The 21,155-nt window shown below is 33.6% G+C and overlaps 1 protein-coding gene across 19 annotated transcripts in view; it reads right to left on the bottom strand.

Moving 5' to 3' along the window:
- Positions 1-21,155, bottom strand: part of Rbp (RIM-binding protein) — a 409,454-nt gene that overhangs the window by 34,607 nt on the left and 353,692 nt on the right. For all 19 annotated transcript variants that reach the window (XM_069827954.1, XM_069827942.1, XM_069827940.1 and 16 more), the window contains 2 exons: positions 19,360-19,587; positions 10,828-11,110 (listed from right to left, as the gene is read on the bottom strand). In XM_069827954.1, the coding sequence (XP_069684055.1) occupies positions 10,828-11,110; positions 19,360-19,587 (511 nt within the window). The remainder of the gene's footprint in view (positions 1-10,827; positions 11,111-19,359; positions 19,588-21,155) is intronic.

Here is a 21,155-nt window from a genome sequence, read left to right as displayed (position 1 = left end):
ATAGGCACAACCTGAGTACCTTTTACAATCGATTTATGTAACAGTCGTAAATACTTTAAAATTTATGTTAGCGATTTCTTTACATCATAGTATGTTATACAGAGTGAGTTTTGAGTCCATCAACAAACTTCAGGGCATGATTCCTGACTGAAAATGGAGCACAAAAGTTCATATCACCTTGTGCCACAGTAGATGGCACTGACAACATTCTCTCGTAACTTGCAGTGTGTGTTTTGTGTGTTGCAGATAGTGTGATTTAAGCAACGTAGAAGTACAATGGTATGATATTCATTCCAGGAACAAGCCGAGATGGTGGCCAAGCAAGTGGAAACGGTCGAGAGGCAGCACAGATGTACCGAGTCATGTACCCTGACAGACAGCACCACCCACATCACACAACATTTGGAGCCATTTTTCGGTACATCATCTTGTTCCTGAAATGAATACCGGACCATTGTGCTTCTACGTTGCTTAAATCACATTATCTGCAACACACAAAACGCACACTGCAAGTTATGAGAGAATGTCGTCAGTGCCATCTACCGTTGAAACTATGCATTTCCGGACACAAGGTGATATGAACTTTTGTGCTCCATTTTCAGTCAGGAATCACCCCCTGAAGTTTGTCGGTGGACTTAAAACTCCCCCTGTATAAAATACGTCACTTCAAAAAATATTAGGTAAAATAATATGACTTTGTCTTTATTTATATTGCTACACTGAAAGGGACAACTCTCTTGTATGACCTTCAGCAGGTATGTTACGAAACTGATCAGCATAAAACGCAATATAAGAAAATATCCATATGATCAATTACCAGTGTGTGTGTGTGTGTGTGTGTGTGTGTGTGGAATAATTGACTAAATTGTATTAAATTAATTTTCATTTAACTTATAAATAATTATTGTCAATGAAATATATTTTTACAAATTTATCAGCATAAACGTAGACCTTATAATAGACTACAAAATAATTATTATTATATTTATCCTTCAAATAATGAAACTTTTGGCTTATTCCATTCTCTCTCTAGTGAGAATTCTGAATCCACCCTACACAGGCATAAGTAATGGGTCACCTTGTTTACCATATGTAGTTAGCAAGATGTAAGGCTACCAATTAAGACATTATAAAGGAAAAACAAAACAAGTAACAAATTCCTTGCAAAACCGGTAGACATAAATCTCCACTTTCTTTCTGGGATCGAACCCGAGTCCCCTGAATTCAGACTCCAAAAGTACTGAACATATTTTACAGTCTTCTGTCAAAGGAATAAAACATACCGTACTTAACTTGTATTAAAATTTTGTAGTTGTTGCAAACACATTTTACTGTCAATGGTCAAAAGGAAGGGTAAATTTATCAACTCAAAATATAAGGTAAATTAATGTATTGAAAATTTTCCTAATGTTTACATTCCACGTCAGCCAATACCAAAAACGCTTTAACATGTAAGCTGCGACATTAAATAAATATAACAATTTAATTCTTCTACAACATAAACTATGTTTCTTATATACGGTATGTAAAAGAAGAAAAATATTAATCAATTATAAATATTGTATATGTTTTTAACACATCTGAAAGCATGAACCTGAGGAAAATATTTTGAGAAATCCAAGACTGAATCACATCGGAATGGATGAACTAATCGATAAAGAAATTTATACGTAGTTCTCAGGTGCCAGATGCCTAATATAGATACCAAAATTAAATGAAACTTGGATTGGACATTAGCCAGAATTTCAAACGAACTACAGTTTCAGTCATTGACAAACGGTGACACTTGAGTGAATGACGTAAAGTTAAGTACCTGCCAATGGTAAAAAAAAAAATAATAAATTTGTTTAGATTTTCCAAAACGATTATCTTTAAGACGACTTGGACTAAAATACGACAATCACTAGAAAACTGTTTGTGAGCCAGATTTTCTTAAAAATATATTGGTAACTCAGTATATTCGAAGAGTTTTTACAGCCTGAAACGTATTATAATAATCATAATATAACAAATATTGCATTTAAAAGAAGCATTTCAATCCAGCGATTGAAACACAGCTGACATACAAGAGTATGCATAGTGTGAAAGTAATTAAAAATAAAGTTGCAGCAACGACCTGAAAGTATTAGCCTTTTTGTTAGTAGTTTAAATGGATCAATTCAGATTTACAGAACCGCAATGGGATATTTTAAATAAAATATACCGACCACAGAATTTAAAGGTACTTTTCAAGCATCAACATCAGTAAAATGTGAGGGCCACTACTACATGAAATATGAATCAAGTTGACACTAAATATTCATATTCATATTCAAGAATGAAAACAAAATCTTTTGGGAAGAGGTTTGGAAGATAGTAGCAAAGTTATGGTTTCGTAGTGTCTAATGGAACTTGTACAAACATGGAATAAAGTTATGTGTATGTTAAGAGACTAAAAATTTTTAATGGTTCCAATTAGTTTTGCTTACTGGTTACGCTATTGAAACATTAATAGTTTGTGGCACAATGCATACCAGTACTTGTACAGGTATTTATTTACATTTCAAAAAATAATGTGCAGTTTGATGTAGGCCTATTATATAATTATGTTTTACATTTTTTGTTTTAGAATGTTAAACGCCCTGCCATTAAAAAAAAAATGTTCTAACATGTGTACTTGAATTATCAAGATGAATCTTGAGTAATATTAACTTTAAAAAGAAACTGAATATTGTACCTGTACCCTCCTGGAATAAGAATCTATGGCATAAATGTTTTCACAAAATGAATTAGTCCTTATTCCACCGGGACATTCAATTGTTAATTGATTTTCTTAACAATAATATATATATATTTACTTATGGCGGCTATTTGACTGTTCGCCATTCACCTATATGAAGGCAGTTGTGTAGACAATTTACCGACAAAGTCATTGCCTAGGGTGAGCCATAGGAGGCATAAATAAAATATAATATGCTACACTCACGATGAAATGAGATGATGATGTAGATTTGTTGGAATGTCACAGGAGAACTGGAGCTCCCAGAGAAAACCCCTGTGTTACCTGGACCGCAGGCTTGCCCAACACAAGTTATAAATCACGGGTATGCAGGGGATCGAACCCAGGTCCAAATTGATAATTGTAAAATGTATAAATAGCTGAGATATTACATGTAATATGGTGTATCGTCAATTTTTTATTTGGATTTAGTGCTCCATATCACAAACAGAGACGTATAAATGTGAAAAATACATTTGAAATCAATTATTATAAATGTATGATCATTGAAAATGACATGGCTGCTTCCAGTTTAACATTACCGTAAACATTTTAACGTGCAAGTGTGTACAGAATTAACGATTACTATAAATACCGGTATTTACTCATAGAATTCGAACTGCGTTATAAAATATGATTTAGCTACATGCATCTTTAGTAAACGTTAGTTGTTTTTTTTTAAGTAAGCAGTGTATGAACCTCTCATGAGAGAGTCAGTTGGATATCATTAGAACATGGAAGTAAGTCAACCAATCAATCATGCAACATGGAAGGATATTGCATACACACCAATATTTAAATCACCAGACTGGATGTTTTGTTTAGTAGTACGAGAAAATTTTTCTGAAAGATTATACATGTCACAATATGTTTTCATAAAATTACTTATTTTTCGAAAAAATTCGTAAGCCTCTCTTACTCTATGTAAATTAGATTATGGTGATGAGGGCTAATTGGAAAGGACATCTTTGGAAAGTAATTTTGAACTTTGGTGATGGTAATGGACAACACCAGCCATTGGTGATCATTCATTCTCTTTAACCTTAAATGGGTAAACTACAAAACCACCAATTTAAGCTCAGAGATGAAGTGAAATGCTTTGGTTAACTATAAAATCATACACTTCTAATGACAGTGTATATTTAAGTTAGGAACAAAGATTTCATAGTAAAATTAAAGAGGACGGTGTGATATATGGACGATTTTATATATTTATATGTAAATACAATCTCTTGTAGAGGATACCTCATCATCTGACTCAAAAATTTCTTAAGTTAAATCGAAATATAGAATCACTGATAATGATTTTGAGGTATTTCTAGGTTATGTTATTTTGATTTTACTCTCCATCATTTACAATTCTTTTCTTATATTTTCACTGTTTTGTTACTAAGAACACAAGAATTTCTAGAATCTGAAACTGGTATTCATTAATATTAGCACTAAAATTAAACTCAATTATTAGTGATAATCCAAAATAATTGATATTTCAGGAGACGCAACTGTATCAATTATATTATATTATATTCTAACAGTCACAGGTAATAAAGAGCACTTTCAATCTGCGCAGTACTTCATATACTATATATATATATATATATATATATATATATATATATACATATATACATATAATAGTTATTCCTAACTTCTGATCTCTAAATTTCCTGCTTAAAAGTAAACGTATCACCGTAATTATTATAATTTTCTTCATTATAGACGTTGTTATCATCATTATCATCATTGTTATCGCAAACTTCGTTACTATCATAGTAGTAGCAGCAACAATAATAAAAATAAATTGTGGTGGCAGTAGAATGGTAATAGTAGTACTAATAGATAAGATGGTGGTGGTGGTGGTGGTGATAGCACCTAATAACAATAATTTGTATTTTGTTATAATTTTATGTAAATTTCCACAACAATGGAATATATATTTAAAGAAAGGTTTAGATATTATTTTAATTATAATGGACAAATTCTATCATAAAGAAGACTTTAAAGGTGCAACTACTGAAACAGGGACACTTTGTTTAATAATGACGAATTGGATACAAATATCAAATTGAGCTCAATTTCAAATTTTGCAGAAAACAATCTCTGATAAAAATATCCAATTGAGCTCAATTTCACATTTGCAAAAAACAATCTCCAAATTTCTACATACCGGTAATATTCAACACAATATGTACTTTTGAAGTTCGAAATCTTAAATATGTTAGTTTTCACATAAAGGAAAGTTCCATCATAATGTAACAAGCATTTTTTTCATAAATGATATAACACAGAAAACTTTCTGCATTATTATTTGACCACGAAACTCATTGGTATGGAAAAAAGATAGGGTTATTATTGCTAAAGAACCTAGTAGTTGATACAGCGACTTTAAATAACCAAGAAAAGAAAAGAAAATACAGATGTAATAGTTACGTCTCATGAAATTTCAACAATCATTTTGGAGCAAACGACATTTCCTGCACTGTGGTAATTTTTTATAATTCTTTAAGACAAAATGGTTCAGAAGTTATTAACTAGTACCAAGGATCTGTACCATAATTAGATACGTACAGTTTTCTCTAGAAAAATCTATTGCTATGCTTTCATATTGTAGGCCTATTTGATGCAAGGGACTCAAATTCTGAATTAAAACAGCCATTATAAGTCATCATGTTCAGATCTCATTTTATTTAAAAACAGTAACGCATACCATTATGTAAAATTAGGGATGAGATGCATTTTTAATAATAATTAATTCCATGTTAGTTATCGCCATTTTAAAATAACAACAGTCCTACATCGGACATTCCGATTGAGAAACTAACACATAATATTAAAGTTCATGCTCAAGAATAAAGCCAGGCAATGCTACAGGCAAGAATTAGCCTCACTAAAACGATTTTTTTTATAGATATCTATATTTTACGTTAATATCTTTTTTATAAACAAATAATAAGTATTACCACGAAACTCATTAGTATGGAAAGAAGATAGAGTTATTATTGCTAGATGTATTTCAACATGTGCTGGTTTCTGGACTAGGTTACAATCAATAACAGTAGATACAATAAACCTTCATTTCAGTTTCAGTATAAACATAGTCGGATAAGGTGGGGAGGGATGTTGTTTGTCTGTTCCTGCTCTTTCCTCCGTCTCACTGCAAACTGTTTTGAAGGGTTTGCCATACTATTATTTAAAATACTGTTGTCAGTTCCCTAAATACAAATCTGAATTTATAACATATATACCGGTAATGAAGCTCTTATTTCTTAATAACATTTCATTTAAGAAGGAATTATTAATATATATTTTTTAATTAAAAAATACATATTTATATTTAAGTACATAGTTGAAGTCATTCTCAAGATAAAGTAATTTAATTTCTAATCCAAGCGCACTAAGCACATATTTGTCTCTCATTATTATTCAATTTAATGTTATTAGAGATGAAGTTTCATATTATTGATACAAATATATTTATGTGCTCGGGACTTGATAACAGCATTGTAATCAATTTGAGACAAACCCTATGCACAGTATATGATCTGCATCCACTCAAACATTCACACATACATTTATATAAAGGGTGAGAAAAGCACATCAAGAAACCCTTTAGTAGGGCAAGGGGTAAAGGGACAATTTCCAAACAGAGAAAGCTATTGGCCAAATAAAATCAGAACGGAGAGGTACAGGTTAGGGGACCAAATTACATTATGCCACATCAACAGCAAACACAAAATAATATAACAGCTAAACAAAGAGGTACTAAAATTATTTTAATAGAAAAAAAAATTGTGCTGTGTAACACATTGATGTGGAGTCAACATCTACTATTGTGATTGGAGTTAATTATGTGAGTTACGGGGAATACACCAAAAATCTAGAAGCTGGTGCCCCAGAATTTTCACAAAATTCAAAATATGTGGAGGTAGCGAAACATATATATTTACAAAAGGGTTAAAGGGTTGTTAGCATAGTAAGTGATAGATAATAAACCCTGGAGAGATGGTTGTCGTAATGCCATGCCCAGGGTCAATGCAACTTTCCTACAATGGTTTGTCATTATTACCAACAATTACAGCAACTCTGGGTGGGGGTAAATAATCTACTTTCTTTTTACTCTAAGCACTCTTTCCATAAAAAGCGAAAGACTGTAAATACATCACAGTTTTCCAAGAAGCTTAGTTATTGCTTACAGGGGAACAGACAAGCATGTTATCTTCATATTTAATTGCAACAGGATGCAGACTGAATATGTTTAGCTAATTCTTGCAGAATTCTACATTAAAACACTTACCAGATCAACAACTGCTAACTTGTCAAATATTTGTTTCACTGTGTATCATCAATGTATTCTGTTAGAAGAAACTTACAAAATTTTGTATGGATTTTGGGGTATTTATTCCAACAATATGTAAGCTTTAACTGAAAGTACTCAGGTCATAATATCCATCTTTGACATCCCCATGGTGAAGCAATTGTTGATTTTAATATTTTCCCATATAGCATGGTTTGGAAACTTGCGAAAATACATGCTTGTTCTTACCCTTATTGTGCCAGTCTCTTTGTTTCGAAGTTTGTGAAGATTAGAGGAAATAGTATAGCAAGAAAGCTGCATTTCTTTTTTATTTTCGACTGTAGAACAATGTATAAATATGGCCAATTAAAATCTGTATTCGACGACTAGTTTAATGATGTAATTAACAAACTGATCAAGTTACTCATTTAATAAGAATATAAATGGGCATGGCATCACGACAAGCAAAGTTATTTATATAGAAGGATACATTCTTAGTCATGGCAAAATTTGGTATTTAGAAAACACATCGGAATTAAAGCATGATAACTACATTGAAAGGAAATTAATTTCAATTGGAAAAGAAAGGCGGTTTCACTAATCACATCAGTATGAATTTTTAACTGTGTAGAAAATATTTGTGAAATTATTACCGATATCATATTCTCACGTAAATTTATATTCTGAATATTAATTCTTTTCTTTTTAGGTTCTTGATGATACACAAATTTTTGGGCAGTCTACTTTCATCACTTTAATGTAATAAAGTTATTGCTCACTTTTTTGTGAAAGGAAACACAACTCGGTAATTATGGAACAATAACAGTCAATTTAATCATTTTAAATCCGTGGTGAGACAGCCCATGAAGGACCGAGGCCGACCAATCGATTACCGGTTTCTTATAAACAATCCACAGCAGAGGTGAACGATCATCCAACCAGTATGGTCAGCACGATGATCATTACGGCCATTACAGTGCCTGACGAAACCGAATTTCGCTACTTACTGTAGCTCTCCAAATTAATCATAATACTAAAATTTCTTCAGTCATAAGGACCCAAACTAGCTCTTTTTCTATATTGCTAGTCCAAGGTATGACACCTTAAATCACGTAGCTATGGCGCAGGAAACTTAATATAAGTATTCACAAAGATATACAGTAAACCCTCGTTAATACGTTCTCGGTTAAGACGAACATCTCCTTAATACGAACAATTTTCCTGGTCCCGGCTCTCATACAGTGATTTTAATGGACTTGTATTCGGTTAATACGAATTCCTGTTTATACGAACTTGGAACAAATTTTCGGTCCCCAGATTTTTGTCCTTTTTTTAATACGAACAAAAGACAACTTTTATATATATCCTTTGCAGTTTATTGCATGGAACTTCTCTTCACTCGCTCTCGGCTTCAACTGTCCTTCAAGATATCGATTAGAACACGCATAATATATATTGCTTTATTTCTCACCGGAACCAGAATAGTAGCTTAAGTCTTCTGTGTGTACTCTCTCGAGAAGTGTCATTGAGTGCTACAGTAATTTAACCGTTAGTTTCTCACAGTCAATGTTTCAGTTAACACCTCAATACAAGCAACAACATGAGTGAAAGAAGGAAAAAAATCTATAGATATCAAAACTAAAGTTAAAATTTTGAATGAAGTGTCTCACAATATTATGACAAAAAAAACTCAATTTGCAAAACATTTTCAAATTCCAAAATCTACGCCTTCGACCATAATAAAAAACAAAGATAAAATTGACGCTGCTGCAGCTTCCGGTTCTTCATCAGGAAAAATTAATCGAATTCTTGCAGCAAAATATGAACAAGTGGAATCTGATGTTCTTGAATGTTTTAACAACAATATGAGGGCAATATAAGTGACTTAGAAGTGATTTAAATTAAATTCAGTGTGGTAAAAAAAGTGATAATTTTTATAAACTGAATAACCCCTATATCTGGAAGAGGAACTTGGACCAACCAAGGAAAAGATGGAAAGAGGCCAGATATAGAGACATGTCCAAACCGCAAGTAGTGATGATACATTCTTCTAGTACCGTATTCAGAAAGGTTCACAGGTACGAAATTCGAAATTCATTATTACTAACTACAAACCATGAGAAAGTGTTTCGAACTGAAAGAGTGATACCGGTTCCGGATTCATTGCAACAAAAATCGATCAGAATTCGGATAAAACGAAATTCGTTAATACGAACAGGCGATTTTTTGGTCCCTTGAGATTCGTCTTAAGGAGGGTTTATTATATTTTTATTATTTATTTAAGTTATTAAAGTACATGTTTCGTCATGAATTTTATGAGGGTGAAGGGAAGATATATTTATTTTATAAATTATGCCCATGACACTGTATGTTCATCTGTATCCCATTAATTAACCAATTACACCGAAACAATTCGGAAAGAATCGATCAAATATTTTGCATCAATTTTATTCCATTAATTGAACAAATCTCAATAAAATGTAGAAATAAATAATGCAAGATGACAGAAATTTTTAGCGCGCATATATTCTTAATAATTCGGCCTAGTAAGATGAATTATTTTTATTAACAACAATTGAAGAGAAATTCCATAAATCATAAACTGTTCCACATACAATCAAAACTTGTTTAAATGTTTGAGAATAATATTGTAATCAACTACTAAAATATGCGGTTCATAGTATAGTACAATAGCAATTCTGATAGCCAGAAATTACTTTTTGGTATCATGACGACAAATTTTAGGTTACGACGTTTAATGAAGAAAAAATAATCATATTTATTGCAGGTGAAAACTGCATAAATTAAGTACTAAGTGATTTATTTAATTTCACAGAATAATTATTTGTTAAATTGATAGTGTTATACCCATATATTTTATTTTCTGGTTCTAAGAATGTATCCTTACATTAAGTCCTTGGAAATGATCTGAATATCCTATTTTTTCTCTGAAAATAATGTTATGTGATTCAAAAGTAAACAATGGAATCTCAATTTAACGGTTTTGTAAGTAAATGATATTCTAATTACATATTACAATAAAATATGTATTCAGAAGAATAAAGAATACATCTAGTAATTATTATAAAAATGGGCTACGTCTCTTAAAACGAAAATATTGCATATTATTGTGCTCTGATTTCTTAAATTCATTTCGTTTCTTCATGTAAAAAGTACAAAATATTAAATTAAAAGTCAAGATATTTAGCAGTCTCGTATTAAATGACAAGAATTTCCAGAAAACTAATACTGCGGTACTGCTAGTTGATATGCACGGTAAGAAATACACACTAAATTAGGAGAAAATATGTTTACTTATATAATATCACTGACCTAACGTAACATTATGATGCTACTTTTTTACACATAGTATTTAAGCAAATAATACAACAGTGCTATTCGTGAAAATATTCATTCTAGAATGTGAGACCACTGCAATATTATTTTAACGAGTGAAATTAGACTTTTTAATGTGCAGAATTCAAAAGAGATGTCTGCAACACACAATGTCAGACAGACATTTCAGGAATATTTACGAAGAAATATTTGGATTTTGTATGAATTCACTGAAGTAAAAATATATTTAACTGTGATCATTAAATCGTGATTCCATTTTGTTTAGATTATATTTCTTAAAATTTAAATAATATTTACTGAAATTTTGAATGAAGTGTCATTTATAGAATTAATCAGAGTGGTTATGGAGCTAAATAAAATTTTTAATTTCCAAGGAAACTGGAATGGATCATGTTTCCTGACACGAAGCGAAACTTACCTTTCCTCCGATCCCTAGGATCCATGCGCACTCCATCTCTTGGAGGAGGAGGTGGTCCTCTAGCACCAGGACCATGCCCCCCACCTCTCCCACTACGATCTTGAGGAGGTGGTCTACCCTGTCTGGGTCCCCCACCTCCATTACTATAGTCAGGCGGAGCTTCTGTCAGGAAATTGGAGGGAACCAATCCCCGAACACCATCCAGTTCACCCATGTAGAAACCATCATCATCCATATCACCATACACATAGATGATGTTGCCCGTTTGGAATGACAACTCCACCTGCAGTGAAATCCAGACAACTCAAGATATTCACAACACAGTAGCATTGTAACCTCTGTCGTTTCTCTTCTTGGAGTTCCAAAAAAAATCAGATCTGAAAAATCTATCATATAAGAAAACAAGATATAAATATAATCTTAGCTGTCGATATCTGTACCATGAATTATTAAAAATAAATAAATGACAGTAAGTTTTTATTTTGAAATGGGAATCATATGCAGGGCATATCAAAAGTCCGGTAACATTTTCAATATTTTATTTCAAAAAACTACTTATGATAGCACTTTCAAACACACGTCAGTTTAAAGTCAATCTCTCAAAGTTCGTTTTACACCTTACAGAGATTAAATGTGTGAACCACGAGTGTCTCGGCAGATGTCCAAACGATAATCAAGCTCTTCCCATACCCTTTTCAACATATCCTCTGTGACCGTGGCGGCAGCTTTTCGAATTCTGGTTTTTAGTTCCTCTAAATCACGTGGCAAAGTCGGTACAAACACACGGTCCTTTATGTACCCCCATAGAAAAAAGTCACATGCAGTCATATCGGGTGACCTTGGTGACCATGTCATGAAACATCTGTCCCTTACTCCAGCACATCCTATCCAACATTCACTTTTGCTGCCTGTTGTTGTAGCTGGCAAGAGAACTCGTAGCAGACGACGATGACTTATTCAGCTGCTTAATTTTCAGCGACGAAGCGACATTCCATACGAGTGGGAAAATTAACAAGCACAACTGTCGTGTTTGGGGTACACAGAAACCTCACAGAACCATTGAACAAGAGCGTGATTCACCAAAGGTGAATGTTTTCTGCGCGTTGTCACAACGAAAACTGTACGGACCTTTCTTCTTCATTGAGGCTACTGTGACTGGACATTTATATCGGGACATGTTGGAGCAATGGTTGGTGCCTCAACTTAGACAAGATCTCGATGACAATTTCATCTTTCAGCAAGATGGGGCTCCGTCACATTTCCACAATCCAGTTCGTGCTTATCTGAATACGGAGATGTCTGATCTTTGGTCACAGAGGATATGTTGAAAAGGGTATGAGAAGAGTTTGATTAACGTTTGGACATCTGCCGAGTCACTTGTGGTTCACACATTGCATCTCTGTAAGATGTAAAACGAACTTTGAGAGATTGACTTTAAACTGACGTGTGTTTGAAAGTGCTATCATTAGTAGTTTTTGTGTAATAAAATATTGAAAGTGTTACCGGACTTTTGATATGCCCTGATATGTACTTTGGTGAGATTTGTTTTTTGCACTGTATCATATATGCAAGAACATTCAATGTTCCGTAGTTACGTACTGCTCCAGCATCAGAGAATGCAAAGGAAGGGTAATTTGTCTGTAGGATTCGTTATCAACTCCCCTTTACTTGTCCGCTCTGATAACTGAGTCGACACCTAGCTCCAAAACAACAGACGTTTCTGCATCCTGATATAGTGCAAAACTCAAAAGTTCCTCACCACTAAGAACCTAGTGAATGACTTAAATCATACATGATATTATGCTCTTGTAAAAACTCTGAAACTGTTTTTTTTTAATCTATTATTTATTTCAATTGTTAAATAAGATTTTTATTAGTTTTTAATTTGTATTAATTAGCATTGTTTAATGACGAAAGGTAATTGCATGAGTATATATTCCATCGGAAGTAATTTTCTTTTACTAGGAATTGTGGTATGTAGTGATGAGAAATGTATGCAAATGCATATTTGTATCGGAGCTGCATATCTCAATGAATCTCAGTAATTATTATTATGTTTCATGTTAAATTAAGATTATTGATGGATTGTTGTTAGTATATATATATATATATATATATATATATATATATATACTGGGTGTTCAGTTCAAAGTGTGTCATGGCTCGCTGTATGCCGTCATGTGGCTAGTCGATGAGCCTAGAGAATTCAATCTCCCTACACTTCCGCAGAGGTGTATTACCTATGTGCCAGAGAAGTTGCCTAGAAAGTACGGCGTTCATCCTGAAGAGTACTTACCGATATGTACGGTAACGCCGGTAGTGGCAGGAATGTGAACTGTTTCGAAACATGTACTGAGGTGAGTTTTTTTCTTACTGTCGAGATATGGGGAGAGGGTTAAGACGATTACTTATGTATTTGTTGACATTAATTTCGACGGTCAACATGGACATGGAGCATTTGATTTGTGTTGTGGAATGTTGTGATACGCAACCGATGATAACAAATACCCTGCGTACGACTTGCCCGCGCAAAACACAGTTCGAAAGAGATTATGGTAACACACAGACCGTACAGACCGCCATCTGTTGCTACGATGTTCAAGTTATACCGTACACGTTCTCAAGTTCAGATTGAACGCCTTGAATAATAGGCAACTTCTCTGATATAAAAGCTGAAACTCATTTCAAATCGCTGACTCATCAACAGTGACGTCATGACACACTTTGAAATGAACACCCAGTATATATGTGTACATTTTAGATATTTGTACATATTTAGACATTTAAAACATATTTCATGAATATTTTTATTTTTCTGTAGCGAGAACTGTTTTCTAACTGGACTCTGGTGAAACATGTAATTATTTACTTTAGCTGACGGCGTGTTCTCTCTATGAAATTTATTCAGAATTTCGCTTCTTCGTTACGTTTCAAGCATAAAAGCGCCTGAAAACACTGCATACCTCTGGCACAGCTGCGACAAAGAAGTTGCCGAGGAATCTGGGGTACAGAATGGAATTGATTTACAAAACATTAAATACAAGGTCATTCAAAGCAAAGGCGGCAAGGTTTTGAAAAGCAAACTTTATCAGTATTGAAAAATAATCCAGACCTAAGCAATTTACACATTCTTAAGTTTAAAAATAAAGTGAAAATGTTTGTATGATATTTGATAAATTTTAAATTTTATTACTTTTTAAAGTGTTCCTAGCATTAGGCCTATATGGTACTAATTTTTATTGTATTTATCTGATGCATGTAACCTATAAGATAAAACATTGTAATAAATATAAGTAGATCATTTTCTTAATTAATAACAGTGTATATCTCCAATAAATGATTTCTTAGCATCGCCACAGATACACTTGATTGTACTTGTAACTATCTCTTGTCACTAGAGAGTTCTTGAAATTTATATTTTCCCAGCCATTCATAAAATATTTTGATATGATACCTCTTGCACAAAAGGGGAGATCTATAACTGAAACTAGATTAATACGAGGCGCATCCAGAAAGTAAGTTTCCCGATTTTTTCCCCTTGAAAGTAAACGTAATTAGCCGTGTCAATTGCGCATGCGTAACAGATCTATGACGTATCAATCATATGCCAGTCGGACAGCTTCCGCCTGGTGCCAGTAGCGTTGCAGCAGTGGTCCGAAATGGAAGCTCTTATTCCTTCTCCCGCCGCCTGCGATGTTCGGTCGGTGATAAAGTTCTTTAATGCACAAAGCAATGCGCCAATTGAAATTCATCGGCAGCTATGTCAAGTCTATGGGCCGAACATCTCTCCCCCTCCCTCTCCCCTTCCCCCTCCCCTCCTCCTCCCTCTCTCTCCTCAAGAAACGACGAAGAGCTGAAGACGTCTCTCACGCGCTGGTTCCATTCACAGGCGGCAGAGTTCTACGACAGAGGGATACAAAAGTTGATCCCCCAATACTACAAATGTCTCAGTTCTGATGGTGGCTATGTTGAAAAATAGCTGAAACATTGCTGTACCTGTTGCCAATAAATGTTTTCCTGAAAGTGTGTGTTCTTTTTTTTTAAAAAATAGGGAAACTTACTTTATGGATGCGCCTCGTATATTTCAGTATTATTTCTATTTATCCTGGTAATAATGAACAGTTTGACTCGTAGACATTTTGTTTTTGCAGCATTAACTTCCCATGATTGTATGAGAAGATTTTAAGAGAACGGCAGTTACGTAGACTTTCGGCTCCTCTCCTACTACCATTAATGCACAACACAATGTCAATACGGCGGTTGCTGTCGTCTGTGATACAACGAACTTTTCTGTTGATTTTTGAGTTAGTCATTTTTTCCGGTTATTGTATGCTTATTTAAGTTGTGTTAACTCTCGCTAGTGGTTTTATATTTTATTTTATCCATCTTAGTATTTATTTTATTATTGTAAATATTTTTGTTTTATTACTATTATTAGTATTATTATCTATAACTTACTAATAATAAATCTGTAGCCGAAATTTTTCTGGTAATTTTCGATTTTCCAAAAATAATTGGTCCTAACATATATAATTAACCACCCTGAAACCGAAAATCGCTTTTTTGAAATTTTTGTTTGTATGTCTGTCTGTCTGTCTGTATGTTTGTTACCTTTTCACGCGATAATGGCTGAACGGATTTCGATGAAAATTGGAATATAAATTAAGTTCGTTGTAACTTAGATTTTAGGCTATATGGCATTCAAAATACACTTAAAAGGGGGGTTATAAGGGGGCCTGAATTAAATAAATCGAAATATCTCGCTTATTATTGATTTTTGTGAAAAATGTTACATAACAAAAGTTTCTTTAAAAATAATTTTCGATAAGTTTTATTCTTTAAAAAATTTTGATAGGACTGATATTTAATGAGATAAATGACTTTTAAAATTAAAATAACTGCCATCTAAGGCCGTGTAATGAATTAAAAAACAAATGACTTCGTCTATAAGGGGCCTTGGTCAGCAACAATCGAAAGCTATGAAAGATAGCCTACAGAGAATGTTTCTGTGTTTGTATGAAGTAATATCGGAAGCTAAATTAACCGATTTGTGTAATTAATTATTATTTCACCATTGGAAAGTGTAGCTTCTCTAGATGGACATAATGCTATAATGTTATCACAGTAACTTCTGAGTCAATCGAGGACAGGTAAGATTAAAATAGATTCTTATGCACAGAAAACTTGATAGTCTATTCTGTATATTCGTTTCCTGTATTTCCTAAACTAATTTTTATGACCAAATGAGTGGTCTCTGGATCAAAATGATCGCATTTTAATTTTTTAATTCAATTTAAATTAAGTAACATAATAAACGATTTATCCTTCTATCAAACACGAATTTTCCTGGGATCAAACGTCCTATTTTAATTATGTAATTACTTTATATTTATTTGTAACGGGTGCAGCGGAGTGCACGGGTACGGCTGGTTATTAATATTATTATTATTATTATTAATGAATTATTTTGTATTACAATCTTTGTATCATTTCTGTCACGATTATTATTATTATTATTATTATTATTATTATTATTATTATTATTATTATTATTATTATTGTTACTATTATTTCTATCATCAGCATTATTATTTGATCCCTGTAAAATTTATGTAGACTAGCCTACTGGACTGTACCCGAGCACGAGCATATGCTCATTTCGGGTATCTATTCATATGTATTCATTTCAAATGTAAATTGTAAATAAATTTGAATTTGAATTTGAATTTTGTACAATATCAATCATTATTATCGACAATTCATATGTAGACATTTCTCTGGAAGCTTATAAATTCAATTTTTTCCAAAATTTAGCTGTTTTCTGGTTGATAAACTGTTCCATGTAGAGTCTGCAATTCTTCAAGTCGTTTGCCATTAAGGAAATCTTGTAGGGATCTGAATAGATGAAAGTCGAAAGGGACAATCGAGGATTTACGTAACCAAGTTTCTTTAGATGCCTGGCTAAACTAGCATGATTTATGTTCAGCTCCTGTGCCATCTCCCGGGTTTCATTTGTGGATTTTGAAATGTAATATTCTTTATTCTTTCCACGTTCGTAACCATAGGCTGTCCAGTGCGAGGTTTGTTTTTTAGGGACATATTTCCAGCTTGGAATCGAATAACCCCCCACTGACCTTTCCGATTCAGCACTGCATCTTCTCCGTAAACAGCACAAATTTTCAACACTGTTTCAGAGATTGACTCAACAGGCATGGAAGCAATGATCTTCAGTGACACGTACATGTATGTTTAACGATACAGTAAATACAAGTGTAGTTCGGAAATTATTGATTACACCTACTGTAATTTGCCTTGCTAAGGCGAAAACTTTCCCTACTAATGTATTGTGCTGTTTGCAGTTCTGTTAGGCACTGCGAATTTATTACACTGTAAAATCACGAGTTTTCTTCAACGAAGTTAAATTCCGTTCCAGGTACAGGGAAATGTTTAAAAAGTTAAAAGAATATATGTTCTTTAACGATTTTAATAACACCATATGATACCGTTGTTTAATTCATGTAATACGTCGCATATAAACAATAATAGATTTCGGAAGCTTTCAACATTCTCTGCATTAAATTAACATTTTCGACTTTATATATAACGTTGCTTACGTAATATATACAAGCTGGCACATACACAGAGCGAATCCGCGACTTGGAGCGTCATTACAATTTTTGCCGCTAGATTCGCCTCACAGTTCTATTAAATGATGATTAGTTCCATTACTAAGCATTACATATCGTGAAACATTTTTGATTGGTTTTGCGTTACAGATCAACTACGAAGATTATAAACATGCCAAGCATTTTACAGTGTTATTTGAGATATGGTAAATAACAGTATGCAGATTTTTAGAATGATTTAATGGAATTTACAATTTTGTTTCACGAAATCCTGAATTTGTTCAGTTAAAAATATGCTGTCAAACTATATTCTTCAGCTGGTTCATTTACTTTGGCAAGTTGACTGGTTTTCAGTTCCGTGTTTTTTTTTTCATACTCCATTGGCAAGTCTATTATGCTATCAAAAAGGCGTGTGTTATATGGCAGTACAAATTTTTAACAGCCTTCCTATGGATATAAAAAAATCAAACTCAAAACATAGGATTATTTAGGGCCAAATTAAAGAAATACCTAATTTCTTACGCCTTCTATTCTGTAGGTGAATTTATGACATTTAACAATGCTGCATGAATATTTATGTCTTGTATTAAGTATTGATACTAACCCCTTGTGTTGTACTAGTATATTGTAAAACTATTCTGTATATGTATTAAATACTATTATAGTCACAATCATGCCATGGTATGAAAGAAAAATTTCACAACCTCGAGCGGGAATCGAACCTGCGACTTCCTGTTCTCCGGTCAGGCGCTCTACCACTGAGCTATCGAGTTCGTCTCACGCCAAAGGCTCGGAATTATCCTTTCATACTGGCGACTCTGTTATAGAGTACTGTCCATAGCGTCTGATCTTAGTCAGCACTGTTTATGGGTGGAAAGAAACTTTACAAATGTAATCTTCATCTTACGATGTTTGGATGACGTATATACGTCCGTTGATGTGACATATTAATGAATTAAATAGTATTATAGTCACAATCATGCCATGGTATGAAAGAAAAATTTCACAACCTCGAGCGGGAATCGAACCTGCGACTTCCTGTTATCCTGTCAGGCGCTCTACCACTGAGCTATCGAGTTCGTCTCACGCCAAAGGCTCGGAATTATCCTTTCATACTGGCGACTCTGTTATAGAGTACTGTCCATAGCGTCTGATCTTAGTCAGCACCATGGCATGATTATGACTATAATAGTATTTAATTCATTAATATGTCACATCAACGGACGTATATACGTCATCCAAACATCGTAAGATGAAGATTATATTCTGCATATATTTCAACTAGTCTGGGACTATAATTAAAACTTTGTAGTAGGTACAATTAAGATTTTTTTGACATGTTCCATATTCTAACTGTGAAGTAATGTAAGAATACAATGGAATGTAAATAAATACAATACAATACAAATTGAATTTCTAGAACTGATCACTACTCCTAGCGGTGGAATTGGCATTATGCTGGAACCACTTGAGAGCTGTATTTCAAGGGCTATATGTGCCAGCTTGTATATATTTCATAACCAACGATATACAGTCATATTCTTACAACTTCTATCCTGAAGTTTCAAATATCCATTTCCAGACTCTCTACCAGCTTTGAACAATAAAAAAAACTGATTCCAAACTCCAGTGACGACTAGACAGAGATTCTGAATGAATTCTTTTACTGTACACTGATATACAAATAATTGTTATTCTTTCTTCTACAAAAGTAGAACAATGGAAGTTGCAATTAAAGTAAAACATTTAAGAAAAGAGAAAGAAAAAATTTATGAGAATGTGTTACCTTCAACAGTGTCTGAATTCGCAAGAAGAGAGGGCTAACATGTCTGTAACTGTTGCTAAATGCTTATTTAATTATGCTGTATCATATTGAAAAATAAGAAAATTATTCTCAGATGCTTACCTCGGCATCAACATTTGGTGAAAGCTCTTGAGGATCATAGTCATAAAGAGCTATCATCTTCTTCACCGGCATGTTGGCGTAGATGTCACCCCAACGGTCCCTAGGGCCTCCACGGCCCCCTTCTTTTGGAGTGTCCTGCACCTCAACCACCATGTTATGTGGAACATAGCCCCTTCGACCTCTGCATTCTCCCCAGTAAAAGCCATCTGCATCTTTATCACCATAGATCTGAATTCAAAGCAACATTTATCAATCCCAACTCTAAATAAAGTACAGTGAAACCTCTCATTTAGGGACATCGAAGGGGCATAAAAATCTGTCTGCATCTGGGAGGTGTCCTTTATTGGGAGGGAGGTTCCCCAATCTAACAGTAAATTTTTAATATGCATTATGTATCCCTTCACGCTTTAAATGAACTGTATTACTGTAGTTTAATTCTAAATACAGTATACAGTACTATAGTAAATTTTTGCAACTCTGAACTACAGTAGATAAAACTGAAAAAGTAAAATACAGTACTGTGTTATGCAATTTTATTCTAGGTCTGCAGTTATGGAGTATTGTAATTTACAGTTTTCAATTTAACCTTTACGTTCAGGTGCCATGTCTCTCGAAACAGAACAACTGATTGAAGTGAAGAGAATATTCCTACTAACCCTATCATGTGTTGAATACAATTTCACGATCGCGGGAACCTTGGACCCATCAGACAGGTTAAATTTTATGATTTTGTTTATCCTCCTGCTTCCAGCTAACAAGGGGTAACAGGCTGGGCTAGTGGTAGCCTATGAGACCCTTATGTTATGCAGTGGCGTAGCGTCAATGTAAGCTAAAAAGCTCAGCTTCCCCAGTTAATAATAATTTCATAATAAATCTTCAGTCTATGGACAAAATTATTTATTAATTTTAATAGAATTTATATTTACGCATTAAATATTGTGATGTGGCAGCTCAGGATGATTTGTGATGCAGCAGTAAACAAGAAGCCTGCACACACCAGCTTCCAAGCAGACTGGTTTCTCATTCTTCTGTGTAACCCACCCCACAGATTTTCCATCCCTTTCTAACTGAACTATCCTGGTCGCATGGCTAGCAAGAAGCTAGCTTTAACATTGAAAATAAGTAGTTTCCGAGATTCCTTTTCATCAGTTGTGTTCAGTTGAAATGTTAGTGTGCATTGTGGCTGATATAATAAATAATGAGTGAAATAGCAGTTCCTGACACCAATTTACTTGAATTTTTTAGGACAATTCTATTATCAAGACTGACTTACGAACAAAAGTGTGATCTCAAAAACAAATGACCGACTCCCTTGCTGTCAATGAAGGACACAACCAAAAGACAGATGCATACATACGTAATGATACTAATACTGTATCTATTGACAGTTAATATTGTGATTCCTCTATGACAGGGAGTGAGCTAATGTTATATGTAGGCCTATACGTATCTATTTGTTAGAGATACTGTATGTGTAAACCGTGAAATCATATTTTACTACGTACCATTTGAGGTCATGCCTTATTGGTGTTACGAAGTTCCAACCAATCTTCGACTGCTGACTTGACATGGACTACTATTTATTTTAAGACTATATTTTAGTATTACGTTTTCTCATATTGCATGAAAGACAACTTGAATTAGCTTCCCCTGCTCAAAATTTCATGCTACGCCATTGATGTTATGTTTCATGTTAAGGAATTTCTGTACAGTTCTCAAAACTAAATTTTCCATTTTTGTAACACATTAAGTCTTGAAATCCAAGTTCTGTCCACAGTCAGGAGATAAAGCAAGTT

The sequence above is a fragment of the Periplaneta americana genome, chromosome 6 (genome assembly GCF_040183065.1).
Source record: "Periplaneta americana isolate PAMFEO1 chromosome 6, P.americana_PAMFEO1_priV1, whole genome shotgun sequence".
Classification (NCBI taxonomy): Eukaryota; Metazoa; Arthropoda; class Insecta; order Blattodea; family Blattidae; genus Periplaneta; species Periplaneta americana.
The sequence above is the reverse complement of the archived record's forward strand: the minus strand, read 5'-3'. Positions and strand labels throughout refer to the sequence as shown.